At 33.5% G+C, this 17461-nt stretch overlaps 1 protein-coding gene across 1 annotated transcript in view; it reads left to right on the top strand.

The window, feature by feature from the left end:
* Positions 1-12891, top strand: part of LOC134845296 (RB1-inducible coiled-coil protein 1-like) — a 524841-nt gene extending 511950 nt beyond the window's left edge. The window contains exons 15-18 of the mRNA XM_063862250.1: positions 2477-3134; positions 3323-3381; positions 3497-3618; positions 12601-12891. Coding sequence (XP_063718320.1) covers positions 2477-3134; positions 3323-3381; positions 3497-3583 — 804 coding nt within the window. The 3' untranslated portion in view covers positions 3584-3618; positions 12601-12891. The remainder of the gene's footprint in view (positions 1-2476; positions 3135-3322; positions 3382-3496; positions 3619-12600) is intronic.
* The last annotated feature ends 4570 nt before the right edge of the window (positions 12892-17461 follow it).

Raw genomic sequence — 17461 nt, 5'->3', positions numbered from 1 at the left:
GCAATGGAAAGACCGGCTGCTGTTTTATGTGCGTGCATAGTTTGCTAGTCTCTTTTCAATTCACCTCAGGTTCTGCGGCCTTGGAAAGTTTCAGTAGGGGGATTTTTGGCCTATTTGTTTTGAATTTTTTCATTTTCTCAAATATTAAATGCACAAATCTGAGATGAATATTTCAATCTAAAGAAAAAATATAAGGATCTCTTTTTGAAGTTCTTTTTGCTAATTTTGGTAGAAAAAGCTTGGGACTCAAAGAAGCCCATTTTTTGACATTTTGGTTAATTTTAAATTTTTTTTTCAAGTTTTCTCGAAAACATCCCTGCTAAATTCAAAATTAAGCGGAATTAATTTCTCAGCGATATTGATTTCACAGCGGAATTAAAAAATTACCTATTGATCCAGTTTTCTCAAATTGAGTTAATTTTATTAAAAAGCACCAGCCATAAATTGTTTTTGAAAATTCAATTGCTTCAAAGGCATATATTTCTCTAAAATTGAAGTCTTGTTTTCTGTTTTCTTGCGTTCATTTCTCTTTTTTAACAGTCAGTTGTTATGTTTTTGTTAAATAAATATAGTCGCAACATATTAGACAACTTGCTGAGCAGCCGGCTATCATTGTCTTTTTTCGAGTTTTTCTCACACTTGTTATCCATCTGGTGATTACAAAAGCGAAGCATAGTGTAAGATTTTGTTTCTAAGCTGTCGCAAATAAAAGTGCTCATTTGATGGCACTTTTGGTTTGTTTCTATTTTTTCATATTTAAGCTTAATAAAGTTTAAAAAATTCAATGGCCTATCTTGCTGCTTTATTTTTGGCTGGTGTTTGTTCATCTTTGAAAATAAGCATGTAATATAATAATAATAATGGGATTTGGTTTTCGTTTTTTTTGCGACGCTTGGGAAATTTTTCGCTTTTTTCGCAGAAATTTTTCTCTAAAACTCTTTTACCGATTTAAAAAAAACAATTGCAATGGAAAAATCGGCTGCTATTTTATGTGTTTGCATAGTTTGCTAGTCTCTTTTCATTTTACCTCACGTTGTACTGCCTTGAAAAGTTTCAGTAGGGGGATTTTTGGCCTATTTGTTTTGAATGTTTTCATTTTCTCAAATATTAAATGCACAAATCTCAGATGAATGTTTCAATCTAAAGAAAAGTTCTAAGGATCTCCTCTTTTGAAGCTGTTTTTTCCTAAATTTGGTAGAAGAAAAGCTTGGGCCTGAAAGAAGCCCATTTTTCGACATATTGGTTAATTTTAAATTTTTTTTTGAGTTTTCTCGAAAACTTCCCTGCTAAATTCAAAATTAAGAATTTAACTGACAGAAAAAATCAGTTATGAGAATGTTACCCGTGCAAGTGCCTTGGAATTTTTTTAAAAATTATATGGCCTATAAAGTTTTCAATATTTGATGTTTTGCCAATTTTTTGGAAAGTTAGTCTTTATCAAAAACTAAGCTGCTGATTCTGAGTTTGCTAGTTCATAAAAACTAATTTGATGCTTAGATTTTCCCTGCTTAATCGGGTTCTGCTTGTTTTTTTTTTGAATTAAAGCTGATTTGGACTTCGGAAAAAAATCTTTTTGTTTTAACCGTTTTTTTTTGAATTCTCGAAAACTAGATAAATCTGATATTAAGGGCTCAATATAAAGATCAGAGTGAGAAAATCTTTAATGTCAAACTCAGGGTGTGGAAAAAAGAGCCTCTTCGCATAGTTCAGAAGAGCAAAGTTTATGATTTTAGGAAAACAGTTTTGAATTTTTGATCGATTTTTGGAATCTTTTCACTTTTTTTTCGAAAATTACCCAACAAATCTGCGATAAAGACTTCAATTGAAAGAACGAGTAGCAGTTTTGTCCTCTAAATAAGCGCTTAATCCGCTACTTACGCAGACAAAAACTAGGGTTTAGCGTAAAGTCCATTTTTTGAAACTTTGAAAGTCCATTTTCGTATCAGTATAATATATTTTTTAAAATATTAGAATATGCAGATTTAGTATTAGCTGGGCCACTAGTTTACTTTCGGGTGGCTCTGGTGCATATGTGAGGTTGTGAGCGTCCTAATCGACGGGTCGGTAATTCAAATCCGGAATATTTTAATAGATTTGTTAGATAAACTGTAGCTGCTTTGTTGGCGGCTAGTGTTAGTAAAATTACACGCGTTCATAGAGAAGATGTGAGAACGTGATACTCCTTATCATAACAAATTTTTTCAATCTGTTTTTTTAAAAATCTTTTCCTTATTTCTCTTTGTTTTGCCTGTTTAGAGCTCTTTTTTGCATCTTCATCGCTTGTGTTTGCGAAGCGCAGCTTCGCCTCTGTGTCAAATTCTGTTTTCAAAAATGGAGCAAATTTTTTTTGACGGTATTGTTTTTTAATGTTGATCAGCTTAAATTGTCTACAAGATGCTGACATTGTCGAAAGTAACAAAAAATTCCTTTGAACTCTGTCGCGTGAGAACACCTTGTTTAGAGTTCTTTCTTTCAGACTTCTTTCAACTTGGCATTGAATGCGTTAACAAAAGAGAAGAATGCGGAAATAGTCAAACTGAGAAGGGAAGTGAAAATGTTACAAGTGAAATTGAAGCTGCTGGAAAAGTCTGAATCAGAATCATCAACTGGGGAAGCTTCTCTGGAACAAAGCTTGCGCACATTAGGTGCTCCAATGGACAGATCAGTAACGAGTGAAATGAATGCAGCTGGTGAGGTTGATTCTAAACAACGAAACAAGTGGGAAGAGTTGGCTTTGGAGTCAAAAATTGTGAACCGAATTCACCACTCTCAGATTATGTCTGTTGTCATCAGTCAACCGAAACCACTGACAGATTCAGTTGGGACAGCCTTAGTTCATTGTGACGTGACCAAAAGTGTGAACGTATCATCATGCGGGGACAACAGCAAATCGACGCTTTTGTCAACTAATTTGAGTCCTCCTGGAACATCACCACCGATGCAGCAACCTCAGAGCTTAGTCCATCCTATTCAGATTAAAATAGCCCTGAACGATTTCCGAGCAAACGACTTGGTGTTGATCGAATTCGACAGCCCTAGTGGACACTACAGACTGTTCAGTGTCACAAACACGCCCTATTTTTTGCACGAGGATTGCTACGAGAGACTGGGAGTGAACACTCAATCTAGACCCGGTGAGACTCGACTTGACTTTTTGGCTTTTCTGTTTGACTGTTCACTGACTTATTATTTGAATTCCTGCTGTTTTTGGTCTTATATTTAAGATCGAAAAGGACAGGATGATAGCTTTTCAAATATGGTTGATCGATGTAAAATTTGAGTATTTGAAGCTATCGATTTTCAATGAACTGCTGTGTTTTAGAAAGCAAGAAAAGGGATATAGCCGTGTTTGTGAGCAAGGAGCACTGCAAAGTGAGAAAGGTAACAGCAATTTTATCATCTTTTGCTGGCAAACTGAAAGTGATTGGTGAGACAACACATTGAAAAATAATGACTCAGTAAAATTTTGTGACCGAGGTGACTTGTGGTGTTTCAGCCAAATAACCGATTTAACTTGCAAGTGGGACAAAGATTCTACAGGGTGAAGGTCGACTGCTGGACAAAATCGGTGCCGGGCAGCTAACACGAAGCCTAATTGTTCCGGCCAGTGAATACAATGTAGTGAAACTAGTCTATCTAATTGTCCTCTGCACATATCAGCTATCATCTTGCAATTGCAACTGAAAACCTATCTTTAGATCTGCCTTTTGCAATTCAACTGATAACGAAATTGAATTTTTACAGAGTTTTACAGAACGAAATTTGAAATTTTACAGAACTTTACTGCTTGCATAGGAAAACGAATCGCTCTTTAAAATAACTAATGCTTGTGTTATAGTATAAACTATCATTTTTTCCAACCTAAAAAGCAAATGTTGTTGCGACGCAAATATTGTTGCGATAAAGTGTGTTCATTTTGAAATTGTTCCTTTTAATCATCAACCAACTATTAGGTTCAGCCAATGCTAAAGGTTTAAACACAGACTATTATTGTTCCGACTTGCGTTACGAAAAAAAACGGATGATTTTTGCTCAGGGTGGTTTTTTTTTCTTCAGACAAAATTCGTGTTTTTTGGCTATTTTTGGCGGTTTTTTTATCATTCAAAAAGTTTTGTTATCCTGAGCTTAAATTTGGGAAGCTATTTTACCTGTGATCATTTTTCATGAAGTTATGGAGGTATAAAAGTTGCCATTTCGGCAAATTTGGGACTTTTAACGCGCGATGTAGTTCGCGCTATTAACGGGCAAGCCGAGGTTTAATCCGTCATAGAAATTGTTCCAAATTGGTTGAAGGAAGCTTTTTTGCCATTATTGATTTGTTACTAAGAGCGAACTTAATCACTTTGTACTTGATATGGCGTATGGTGGGATGAGTTTTACAAAAAATCCTAAATTAACAAAAATTCTTTTCATTTTTATATTTAATTTTTTTTTTCATGTTATTACTGCTCCAAGTTATGGGGGTATTAACGCGCGATATATTTCGCGCTATTAACGCATAAGCGTAGATTTAATCCGTCATAGAAATCATTCCAAATTTGTTGAAGGAAGCTTTTTTGCCATCATTGATTTGTTACTTAGATCGAAGTTTTTTAATTTGTACTTAATATGGCGTGTGGTGGGATGATTTTCATTCGGCCTCATTTAGCTTTCATTCGGCCTCTGTGATTTTCATTTAGCTTTCTTTTTTGATTTTCATTTAGCTTTCATTCGGCCTCTGTGTTCAAATTGTCAAAGTTTTTTACATTTTATAACATTTTGAAAATTTCTTGCAGTTTTTAAAAGCTTGCTTGTAAAAACTGAAATCAGGTAGATACGATTTTCTCGAATTTCCTTGCTCCATTTTCTCGCGCAACACATTTCCCGCGCAACAATTTGCCATCCGGTTCACAAATTGACTGCTCTATAAATTGATGCTTGTTACTTGCGATTTTTTTTTCTTCAAATTGACTGGTACTGCTAATGCGTCATAAATGGCGTGGGTCTCTTTATGTTTTGTAGACTCAAAGTTTTACTCATTCAGTTGTTTCCAGAAGCCTTATTGGTCTTATTTTTGCTTGTTGATGCGAAATGCAACTTGGTCTCTGTGTTCAAATTGTCAAAGCTTATAACATTTTATAACATTTTGAAAATTCCCGACTCGAAAAACTTGCACAGGAAAACTTCCACTTTTTACAAAATGATTGTCTTATAACCAGCTTGAAATATTTCAATATTTCATAATTCGAACAGATGGCTTAGAATTTTTTGAAGTTTTCGCAAATCTATTCGTTCTATGAAATAACTTGAAATTTTCAAGGTTTCATAGCTAGATCAGCTTGCTTAATAAAACCTAAACTTTTCGCAAACCGACTAGCGCTTTAAAATAATTTCAAATATTTTCAACTTTCATAGCTTGAATAGCTTGCTTAGAAAAACCATAAATTTTCACGAACCTACTTGCTGTAAGAAACAATTTGAAATATTCGAGGTTTCATAGCTGGAATCGTTTGCTTTGAAAAACGCAGATTTTTCTTGAACCGATTCGATCTTTGAAATAAGTTTTTCCAAATAGATTCACGACCTGGTTAAACTTAAAATTGTCCCTAGTTTTGTTGATTCAACAGCTTGATCAGAACAACAACTCACTTTTTGCAAATCGATGGAATGTTGGAAACGGGCTTGCTTGTAAGTTCAATTTTCTATGCGTTCCCGGTCAGCTTAGCCTGGAGGTTTCAAATATGCCTGTGGCGGCAAAGATTCTGGGTTTAAATCTGACCATGACTTGTTTTTTTTCACATAGGAAATATTCTGTTTTAAATAAAGTTTTTGACCAACTTTTCATCTTTTTATTAGTTGTCTTTCAAGTTGTCACATCTTGGAACCGTTTTTTTTTTGCTGCGCGCTTTTTTCTTTTTTATTGCTTTAGTGTTTGATTCACTCCAATTTGTACTTTTACTTTCCTTGACTTAGTTTATCCTTCTTTGTTTTTTTTTGTTTTGCTAAAAATGTTCATCGGCCCTAATTATTTCGGCCTATATTTTGAACAGGTTTTTGAAAGCCTTCCTTCATATTTGGCTACGCCCAGTTTGGTTTAGAAAAAAATATGGCCTTAATACCTTCAAATATTTGAAACTTTGAGAATTGTTTGGAAACTTATTGACTTTACGCAGTAACTTTCGAGTGAATTCTCAGGTTGTGTTCAATCAAAAAATCTAATTTTGGGAATCTCCTCTGCTTAGGCAGCTTCAAACTGCTTTTTCGTGGAAAAAATTTATGAATTTTGAAGTGTCTTCAACGTTTAATATAACTTTTGACTGTTTTTAGAAAAATTTTGATTTTTCCTAACATCAAAATCTGAGATGAAAAGTTCAATTGAAAGAAGCGGTTGCGATAGTTGTTCTGAAGAAGCCGCGGCTCCTCAATTTGTTGTAAGAGAAATGATATCTCCCTAGGAAAATTGATTATCCCATTTTTTTTTTACTCTTCTTACTTTTAGTAGAGAAACAACTAAGGTTTTGGGCAAAGTGGAATTTTTGTAATCTTATTTTTCGTTCCGCATCGGTATAGCAAGTTTATTCAATATCTAACACGTACATCCAGATTTAACTGGCCCCTAGTTGTTTTTTCTCAAGACACGAAAAATTTGGTTCACTTAATTTTTTCAGCATTAATTTTTTCAACATTAATTTTTTTGAAACTTCTATGTTTGTGTCATATCGCAAGTGGTGCGACCGTCCGTTTGCCTCTGTGTCCGAACTTCGTTCTAAGTGTTATAATTGAAATGATTTTTTGACTATTGAAAGGGTTTGTTAAGGTTGTCCGTTTTTTTGTTGAAATTTTTTTGAGCGAAACTTTTAAATTTGATTTTTTCAACTTATGTTGCCTTTTCTGAATTCAATGAGTGCTTTGACTTTGAAAAAAAAACATCTAGAAAGCATTTTTTATAAATATGTTTCAACATTTTCGTGAGGCATTTTACATGTAAACTAAGGTTGTGGGGTGTGCGATTCATGGTATTTCAAAATCAATTCAGAAATCATGAATTCTTGAGACTTATTTCCAGAAAACAAGAAAGTTTGAATTGCGTTTTTATCAGTTCCTGTAGTCATTTATTTTAATGTCTGAAAGAAAGCATACATATGAGAGATGCTCTTTAAGAAATGAAAAAGGTGATTCGTATATGGAATGTTGTCTTAATTGTTTGCGGATTTGCTAAACTTATATGTGCAAAATAAACCGATACAGTTGCATTAAATGCGGCAATCTGATTGGTTTAAAAGAGTTAAAATTTCCAATGCGGTGAAACAAGGTTTCAATTGAATCTAGTTCTCTATTTTCAATTCAATGCATTGGTATTTTGAATGAATTGAACCTGCTCCAATGAAAAGCACTGTCTAATATCAGCTGAGAAATTGTGATTACATGGCAACAAGTAGTTTCATTTAGTGGAATGAGTTTCAAATTTACCTACCAAAAAATTACACTGGTCTTTTTTTTCTCTCAATATCTAAATTGTAAAGTTTCCCATGGTAAAGGTTTTATGGAAAATCAACATTTATAACGCAAGTGGAGCAGTTTATTTAACAGTTCTTGTTACAAATGCGATTAGCAAGCAAAATCAAATTGGATATAGATTTCTTTTCAGACTAAGAACTTATTTAACAAAGTCAGTTGATTCATTTGATAGCTTTAATTATTACCCTTGCTATAAGCAAGTGTTGCAACCTGGTACTAGACTTTTTTCTCGTAAACGGTCTTGTTCACAGAATGGCCAGAAGGTGAATATACTCATCTACCACCCATAATGCGCGTGCGTGCTGGCTATTAAGTTGTTAGCTTGCCTGCTTATGCAGGTTGTATATACATTTTGCAATGCGATTTTTTTTGGCGCTGTCAGAAAAATTTCGGTGAAGCTTACGCTTTTTGGGTGTCGGCCTTAGTTCTGTAGGCTTATTTACTGTCGGCTTGCGAGGCCATTGAATAAGATTTGATAAGCCTCAAGTGATCTCAAATCTAAAATCACTTCATTCATAACTTTTTGTTAAAGCTTCAATAATTTATCGTTTGAAAAGCCAAAGTTTGTTTTTTTGGACATTTTTTTCTGCTTAACTGTTTCAAGTCTTCTCGTGCTGTAATTTTGTTGTTTTTTAAAGTCAATTTCAAGAAACCTTATTTCAGTTCTAGTTTTTAGTTTTTTGCAAAGAATTTTTGTGTGAAGAATGAAGTTGGTATCCGTTTTTTCCGGAAATGAAGTTGGTGTCCGTTTTTTCGGCTAGTTTATATTCGTCCCAAATTGCTTGTGTACCTAACTGACTTAGTTTCTAGTAATTTAGCGTATGAGCTCTGGTTAAACTTGGAATATTTTGTGTTTCACGTTAACGGAACATGGGATTTTTTGAAATAGCTTGAAATTTTTTTGAAGAACGTATTGGATTTTTTGAAATAGCTTGAAATTTTTTTGAAGAACGTATTGAAGACTCTTCGATAGGTCTTGGCTCATTTTTTTAAGGAAAAGTCTTAAAAAAGCTGAAACAACTACAGATATGCGTTCACACATATTAATACATTTTTTATGAACGTATTCAAGACTCTTCTATAGGTCTTGGCTGTTTTTTTTTTTCGGGAAAAATCTTAAAATGCTGAAATAACTACAGATATGCGTTCAATTATATTAATGCATTTATAAATTCACTTAGGTAGATATGCACTTTTTGAGCCCAATTGAATTTCATCTGCCGACAGTTGCCCAAATAGCACTCGCTAAATACGAATACGGAAAAGGCGCGAAAAAATGTGAACGACTTTTAGTTTCGAAAGTGAAATTTACTTGATAGATTTTTCTGCGGAATAAAAATTTTGCCTTTTGATCCAGTTTTCGAAAATTGTTATGAAGCATATGGAAAAATTGGTCATTTTTATCTGAGAAGTTACTGCGCAGTAAAGTTCGGTTTCATGCTATTGTAAAGCCGGTAATCGCTGCATCCGACAGGTCCTCATTCAAATTAATTTGCTTTGAGATAGCCTTAGTTCATGGTGACGTGACCAAAAGTGTGAATGTATCCTTATGCGGGTTCAACACCAAATCGAAGTTTTTGTTGGCAACTAGCTTAAGTCCTCCTGGAACATCACCGCCCATGCAGCAACCTCAGAGCTAGCTTGGTACATCCTATTCAGATAAAAATAGCCCTGAACGATTTCTGAGCGAGTGATTTGGTGTTGATCGAACTCCACCGCCCTAGTATCCACTGGATAGTAAATTGAACGACAGTAATTATTTTTGAGAAAACCAGTTTGAAAATTACGCTTTTGTCGAGAAATGTAATTAAAAGTAGTCTTAAAATGTCTTGTAATTTCTGTTTAACGTCAATGTAATTCACTAGTTATAAAGAGTAATGAACTTAGTAAAGACTCTTTTATAGGTCTTAGTGTTTTCAGTCTTAGTGTGTCCAAGTTTCAAAAAGCAGACAAACTCCACTATCGAGTAGCAAAAGTGTAAGGTCACAAAAACGTGATGGACTTCTAAATTTCAATATAGGATTTTAATGTTCAGATTTCCCAGCGGAATTAGAAAATTACCTATTGATCCAATTTTCTCAAACTGAGTTAATTTTATTAAAAAGCACCAGCCATAAATTGTTTTTGAAAATTCCATTGCTTCAAAGGCATATATTTCTCTAAAAATTGAAGTCTAGTTTTCTGTTTTCTTGCGTTCCTTTCTCTTTTTTAACTGTCAGTTGTTATGTTTTTGTTAAATAAATATAGTCGGAACATATTAGACAACTTGCTGAGCAACCGGCTATCATTGTCTTTTTTTCGAGTTTTTCTCACACTTGTTATCCATCTGGTGATTACAAAAGCGAAGCATAGTGTAAGGTTTTGTTTCCAAGCTGTCGCAAATAAAAGTGCTCATTTGATGGCATTTTTGGTTTGTTTCTATTTTATTTTATTTAAGCTTATTTAAGTAGAAAAAATTCAATGGCCTATCTTGCTGCTTTATATTTGGCTTGTGTTTGTTCATCTTTGAAAATAAGCATGTAATATAAAAATGTATGGGATTTGGTTTTCGTTTTTTTTGCGACGCTTGGGAAATTTTTCGCTTTTTTCGCAGAAATTTTTCTCTAAAACTACTGAACCGATTTAAAAAAAATAGTTGCAATGGAAAGACCGGCTGCTCTTTTATGTGCTTGCATAGTTTGCTAGTCTCTTTTCAATTTACCTCAGGTTCTACGGCATTGGAAAGTTTCAGTAGGGGGATTTTTGGCCTATTTGTTTTGAATTTTTTCATTTTCTCAAATATTAAATGCGCAAATCTGAGATGAAAGTTTCAATCTAAAGAAAAGTTATAAGGATCTCCTCTTTTGAAGCTGTTTTTTCCTAAATTTGGTAGAAAAAAGCTTGGGACTCAAAGAAGCCCATTTTTTGACACTTTGGTCAATTTTAAAAAATTTTTCGAGTTTTCTCGAAAACTTCCCTGCTAAATTCGAAATTAAGCGGAATTAATTTCCCAGCGATATTGATTTCCCAGCGGAATTAAAAAATTACCTATTGATCCAGTTTTCTCAAACTGAGTTAATTTTATTAAAAATCACCAGCCATAAATTGTTTTTCAAAATTCAATTGCTTCAAAGGCATATATTTCTCTAAAATTGAAATCTTGTTTTCTGTTTTCTTGCGTTCATTTCTCTTTTTTAACAGTCAGTTGTTATGTTTTTGTTAAATAAATATAGTCGCAACATATTAGACAACTTGCTGAGCAGCCGGCTATCATTGTCTTTTTTTCGAGTTTTTCTCACACTTGTTATCCATCTGGTGATTACAAAAGCGAAGCATAGTGTAAGATTTTGTTTCTAAGCTGTCGCAAATAAAAGTGCTCATTTGATGGCACTTTTGGTTTGTTTCTATTTTTTCATATTTAAGCTTAATAAAGTTTAAAAAATTCAATGGCCTCTCTTGCTGCTTTATTTTTGGCTGGTGTTTGTTCATCTTTGAAAATAAGCATGTAATATAATAATAATAATGGGATTTGGTTTTCGTTTTTTTTGCGACGCTTGGGAAATTTTTCGCTTTTTTCGCAGAAATTTTTCTCTAAAACTCTTTTACCGATTTAAAAAAAACAATTGCAATGGAAAAATCGGCTGCTATTTTATGTGTTTGCATAGTTTGCTAGTCTCTTTTCATTTTACCTCACGTTGTACTGCCTTGAAAAGTTTCAGTAGGGGGATTTTTGGCCTATTTGTTTTGAATTTTTTCATTTTCTCAAATATTAAATGCGCAAATCTGAGATGAAAGTTTCAATCTAAAGAAAAGTTATAAGGATCTCCTCTTTTGAAGCTGTTTTTTCCTAAATTTGGTAGAAAAAAGCTTGGGACTCAAAGAAGCCCATTTTTTGGTTAATTTAAAAAATTTTTTCGACTTCTCTCGAAAACTTCCCTGCTAAATTCAAAATTAAGAGTTTAACTGAAAGAAAAAATCAGTTATGAGAATGTTACCCGTGCAAGTGCCTTGGAACTTTTTCAAAAATTATATGGCCTATAAAGTTTTCAATATTTGATGTTTTGCCCGTTTTTTGGAAAGTTATTCTTTATCAAAAACTAAGCTGCTGATTCTGAGTTTGCTAGTTCATAAAAACTAATTTGATGCTTAGATTTTCCCTGCTTAATCGGTTTCTGCTTGTTTTTTTTGTATTAAAGCTGATTTGGACTTCGGAAAAAAATCTTTTTGTTTTAACCGTTTTTTTTGAATTCTCGAAAACTAGATAAATCTGATATTAAGGGCTCAATATAAAAATCAAAGTGAGAAAATCTTTAACGTCCAACTCAGGGTGTGGAAAAAAGAGCCTCTTCCCATAGTTCAGAAGAGCAAAGTTTATGGTTTTAGGAAAATAGTTTTGAATTTTTGATCGATTTTTGGAATCTTTTCACTTTTTTTCGAAAATTACCCTACCAAATCTGCGATAAAGACTTCAATTGAAAGAACGAGTAGTAGTTTTGTCCTCTAAATAAGCGCTTAATCCGCTACTTGCGCAGACAAAAACTAGGGTTTAGCGTAAAGTCCATTTTTTGAAATTTTGAAAGTCCATTTTTGTATCAGTATAATATATTATTTAAAATATTAGAATATGCAGATTTAGTATTAGCTGGGCCTCTAGTTTACTTCCAGGCAACTCTGGTGCATATGTGAGGTTGTGAGCGTCCTAATCGATGGGTCGGTAATTCAAATCCGGAATATTTTAATAGATTTGTTAGATAGAACTGTAGCTGCTTTGTTGGCGGCTAGTGTTAGTAAAATTACACGCGTTCATAGAGAAGATGTGAGAACGTGATACTCTGTATCATAACAAATTTTTTCAATCTGTTTTTTTAAAATTTTTTCCTTATTTCTCTTTGTTTTGCCTGTTTAGAGCTCTTTTTTGCATCTTCATCGCTTGTGTTTGCGAAGCACAGCTTCGCCTATGTCAAATTCTGTTTTCAAAAATGGAGCAAATTTTTTTTGACGGTATTGTTTTTTAATGTTGATCAGCTTAAATTGTCTACAATATGCTGACATTGTCGAAAGTAACAAAAAATCCCTTTGAACTCTGTCGCGTGAGAACACCTTGTTTAGAGTTCTTTCTTTCAGACTTCTTTCAACTTGGCATTGAATGCGTTAACAAAAGAGAAGAATGCGGAAATAGTCAAACTGAGAAGAGAAGTGAAAATGTTACAAGTGAAATTGAAGCTGCTGGAAAAGTCTGAGTCAGAATCATCAACTGGGGAAGCTTCTCTGGAACAAAGCTTGCGCACATTAGGTGCTCCAATGGACAGATCAGTAACGAGTGAAATGGATGCAGCTGGTGAGGTTGATTCTAAACAACGAAACAAGTGGAAAGAGTTGGCTTCGGAGTCAATAACTGTGAACCGAATTCACCACTCTCAGAGTATGTCTGTTGTCGAAAAAAAACGGATGATTTTTGCTCAGGGTGGTTTTTTTTTCTTCAGACAAAATTCGTGTTTTTTGGCTATTTTTGGCGGTTTTTTTATCATTCAAAAAGTTTTGTTATCCTGAGCTTAAATTTGGGAAGCTATTTTACCTGTGATCATTTTTCATGAAGTTATGGAGGTATAAAAGTTGCCATTTCGGCAAATTTGGGACTTTTAACGCGCGATGTAGTTCGCGCTATTAACGGGCAAGCCGAGGTTTAATCCGTCATAGAAATTGTTCCAAATTGGTTGAAGGAAGCTTTTTTGCCATTATTGATTTGTTACTAAGAGCGAACTTTATCACTTTGTACTTGATATGGCGTATGGTGGGATGAGTTTTACAAAAAATCCTAAATTAACAAAAATTCTTTTCATTTTTATATTTAATTTTTTTTTCATGTTATTACTGCTCCAAGTTATGGGGGTATTAACGCGCGATATATTTCGCGCTATTAACGCATAAGCGTAGATTTAATCAGTCATAGAAATCATTCCAAATTTGTTGAAGGAAGCTTTTTTGTCATCATTGATTTGTTACTTAGATCGAAATTTTTTAATTTGTACTTAATATGGCGTGTGGTGGGATGATTTTCATTCGGCCTCATTTAGCTTTCATTCGGTCTCTGTGATTTTCATTTAGCTTTCTTTTTTGATTTTCATTTAGCTTTCATTCGGCCTCTGTGTTCAAATTGTCAAAGTTTTTTACATTTTATAACATTTTGAAAATTTCTTGCAGTTTTTAAAAGCTTGCTTGTAAAAACTGAAATCAGGTAGATACGATTTTCTCGAATTTCCTTGCTCCATTTTCTCGCGCAACACATTTCCCGCGCAACAATTTGCCATCCGGTTCACAAATTGACTGCTCTATAAATTGATGCTTGTTACTTGCGATTTTTTTTTCTTCAAATTGACTGGTACTGCTAATGCGTCATAAATGGCGTGGGTCTCTTTATGTTTTGTAGACTCAAAGTTTTACTCATTCAGTTGTTTCCAGAAGCCTTATTGGTCTTATTTTTGCTTGTTGATGCGAAATGCAACTTGGTCTCAGTGTTCAAATTGTCAAAGCTTATAACATTTTATAACATTTTGAAAATTCCCGACTCGAAAAACTTGCACAGGAAAACTTCCACTTTTTACAAAATGATTGTCTTATAACCAGCTTGAAATATTTCAATATTTCATAATTCGAACAGATGGCTTAGAATTTTTTGAAGTTTTCGCAAATCTATTCGTTCTATGAAATAACTTGAAATTTTCAAGGTTTCATAGCTAGATCAGCTTGCTTAATAAAACCTAAACTTTTCGCAAACCGACTAGCGCTTAAAAATAATTTCAAATATTTTCAACTTTCATAGCTTGAATAGCTTGCTTAGAAAAACCATAAATTTTCACGAACCTACTTGCTGTAAGAAACAATTTGAAATATTCGAGGTTTCATAGCTGGAATCGTTTGCTTTGAAAAACGCAGATTTTTCTTGAACCGATTCGATCTTTGAAATAAGTTTTTCCAAACAGATTCACGACCTGGTTAAACTTAAAATTGTCCCTAGTTTTGTTGATTCAACAGCTTGATCAGAACAACAACTCACTTTTTGCAAATCGATGGAATGTTGGAAACGGGCTTGCTTGTAAGTTCAATTTTCTATGCGTTCCCGGTCAGCTTAGCCTGGAGGTTTCAAATATGCCTGTGGCGGCAAAGATTCTGGGTTTAAATCTGACCATGACTTGTTTTTTTTTCACATAGGAAATATTCTGTTTTAAATAAAGTTTTTGACCAACTTTTCATCTTTTTATTAGTTGTCTTTCAAGTTGTCACATCTTGGAACCGTTTTTTTTTGCTGCGCGCTTTTTTCTTTTTTATTGCTTTAGTGTTTGATTCACTCCAATTTGTACTTTTACTTTCCTTGACTTAGTTTATCCTTCTTTGTTTTTTTTTGTTTTGCTAAAAATGTTCATCGGCCCTAATTATTTCGGCCTATATTTTGAACAGGTTTTTGAAAGCCTTCCTTCATATTTGGCTACGCCCAGTTTGGTTTAGAAAAAAATATGGCCTTAAAACCTTCAAATATTTGAAACTTTGAGAATTGTTTGGAAACTTATTGACTTTACGCAGTAACTTTCGAGTGAATTCTCAGGTTGTGTTCAATCAAAAAATCTAATTTTGGGAATCTCCTCTGCTTAGGCAGCTTCAAACTGCTTTTTCGTGGAAAAAATTTATGAATTTTGAAGTGTCTTCAACGTTTAATATAACTTTTGACTGTTTTTAGAAAAATTTTGATTTTTCCTAACATCAAAATCTGAGATGAAAAGTTCAATTGAAAGAAGCGGTTGCGATAGTTGTTCTGAAGAAGCCGCGGCTCCTCAATTTGTTGTAAGAGAAATGATATCTCCCTAGGAAAATTGATTATCCCATTTTTTTTTTACTCTTCTTACTTTTAGTAGAGAAACAACTAAGGTTTTGGGCAAAGTGGAATTTTTGTAATCTTATTTTTCGTTCCGCATCGGTATAGCAAGTTTATTCAATATCTAACACGTACATCCAGATTTAACTGGCCCCTAGTTGTTTTTTCTCAAGACACGAAAAATTTGGTTCACTTAATTTTTTCAGCATTAATTTTTTCAACATTAATTTTTTTGAAACTTCTATGTTTGTGTCATATCGCAAGTGGTGCGACCGTCCGTTTGCCTCTGTGTCCGAACTTCGTTCTAAGTGTTATAATTGAAATGATTTTTTGACTATTGAAAGGGTTTGTTAAGGTTGTCCGTTTTTTTGTTGAAATTTTTTTGAGCGAAACTTTTAAATTTGATTTTTTCAACTTATGTTGCCTTTTCTGAATTCAATGAGTGCTTTGACTTTGAAAAAAAACATCTAGAAAGTATTTTTTATAAATATGTTTCAACATTTTCGTGAGGCATTTTACATGTAAACTAAGGTTGTGGGGTGTGCGATTCATGGTATTTCAAAATCAATTCTTGAATTCAGAAATCATGAATTCTTGAGACTTATTTCCAGAAAACAAGAAAGTTTGAATTGCGTTTTTATCAGTTCCTGTAGTCATTTATTTCAATGTCTGAAAGAAAGCATACAGATGAGAGATGCTCTTTAAGAAATGAAAAAGGTGATTCGTATATGGAATGTTGTCTTAATTGTTTGCGGATTTGCTAAACTTATATGTGCAAAATAAACCGATACAGTTGCATTAAATGCGGCAATCTGATTGGTTTAAAAGAGTTAAAATTTCCAATGCGGTGAAACAAGGTTTCAATTGAATCTAGTTCTCTATTTTCAATTCAATGCATTGGTATTTTGAATGAATTGAACCTGCTCCAATGAAAAGCACTGTCTAATATCAGCTGAGAAATTGTGATTACATGGCAACAAGTAGTTTCATTTAGTGGAATGAGTTTCAAATTTACCTACCAAAAAATTACACTGGTCTTTTTTTTCTCCCAATATCTAAATTGTAAAGTTTCCCATGGTAAAGGTTTTATGGAAAATCAACATTTATAACGCAAGTGGAGCAGTTTATTTAACAGTTCTTGTTACAAATGCGATTAGCAAGCAAAATCAAATTGGATATAGATTTCTTTTCAGGCTAAGAACTTATTTAACAAAGTCAGTTGATTCATTTGATAGCTTTAATTATTACCCTTGCTATAAGCAAGTGTTGCAACCTGGTACTAGACTTTTTTCTCGTAAACGGTCTTGTTCACAGAATGGCCAGAAGGTGAATATACTCATCTACCACCCATAATGCGCGTGCGTGCTGGCTATTAAGTTGTTAGCTTGCCTGCTTATGCAGGTTGTATATACATTTTGCGATGCGATTTTTTTTGGCGCTGTCAGAAAAATTTCGGTGAAGCTTACGCTTTTTGGGTGTCGGCCTTAGTTCTGTAGGCTTATTTACTGTCGGCTTGCGAGGCCATTGAATAAGATTTGATAAGCCTCAAGTGATCTCAAATCTAAAATCACTTCATTCATAAAGCTTCAATAATTTATCGTTTGAAAAGCCAAAGTTTGTTTTTTTGGACATTTTTTTCTGCTTAACTGTTTCAAGTCTTCTCGTGCTGTAATTTTGTTGTTTTTTAAAGTCAATTTCAAGAAACCTTATTTCAGTTCTAGTTTTTAGTTTTTTGCAAAGAATTTTTGTGTGAAGAATGAAGTTGGTATCCGTTTTTTCCGGAAATGAAGTTGGTGTCCGTTTTTTCGGCTAGTTTATATTCGTCCCAAATTGCTTGTGTACCTAACTGACTTAGTTTCTAGTAATTTAGCGTATGAGCTCTGGTTAAACTTGGAATATTTTGTGTTTCACGTTAACGGAACATGGGATTTTTTGAAATAGCTTGAAATTTTTTTGAAGAACGTATTGGATTTTTTGAAATAGCTTGAAATTTTTTTGAAGAACGTATTGAAGACTCTTCGATAGGTCTTGGCTCATTTTTTTAAGGAAAAGTCTTAAAAAAGCTGAAACAACTACAGATATGCGTTCACACATATTAATACATTTTTTATGAACGTA

This window comes from Symsagittifera roscoffensis, chromosome 1 (genome assembly GCF_963678635.1).
Source record: "Symsagittifera roscoffensis chromosome 1, txSymRosc1.1, whole genome shotgun sequence".
Taxonomy (NCBI): domain Eukaryota; kingdom Metazoa; phylum Xenacoelomorpha; order Acoela; family Convolutidae; genus Symsagittifera; species Symsagittifera roscoffensis.
Note: the sequence above shows the minus strand (reverse complement) of the source record. Positions and strands in the feature narration are given on the sequence as shown.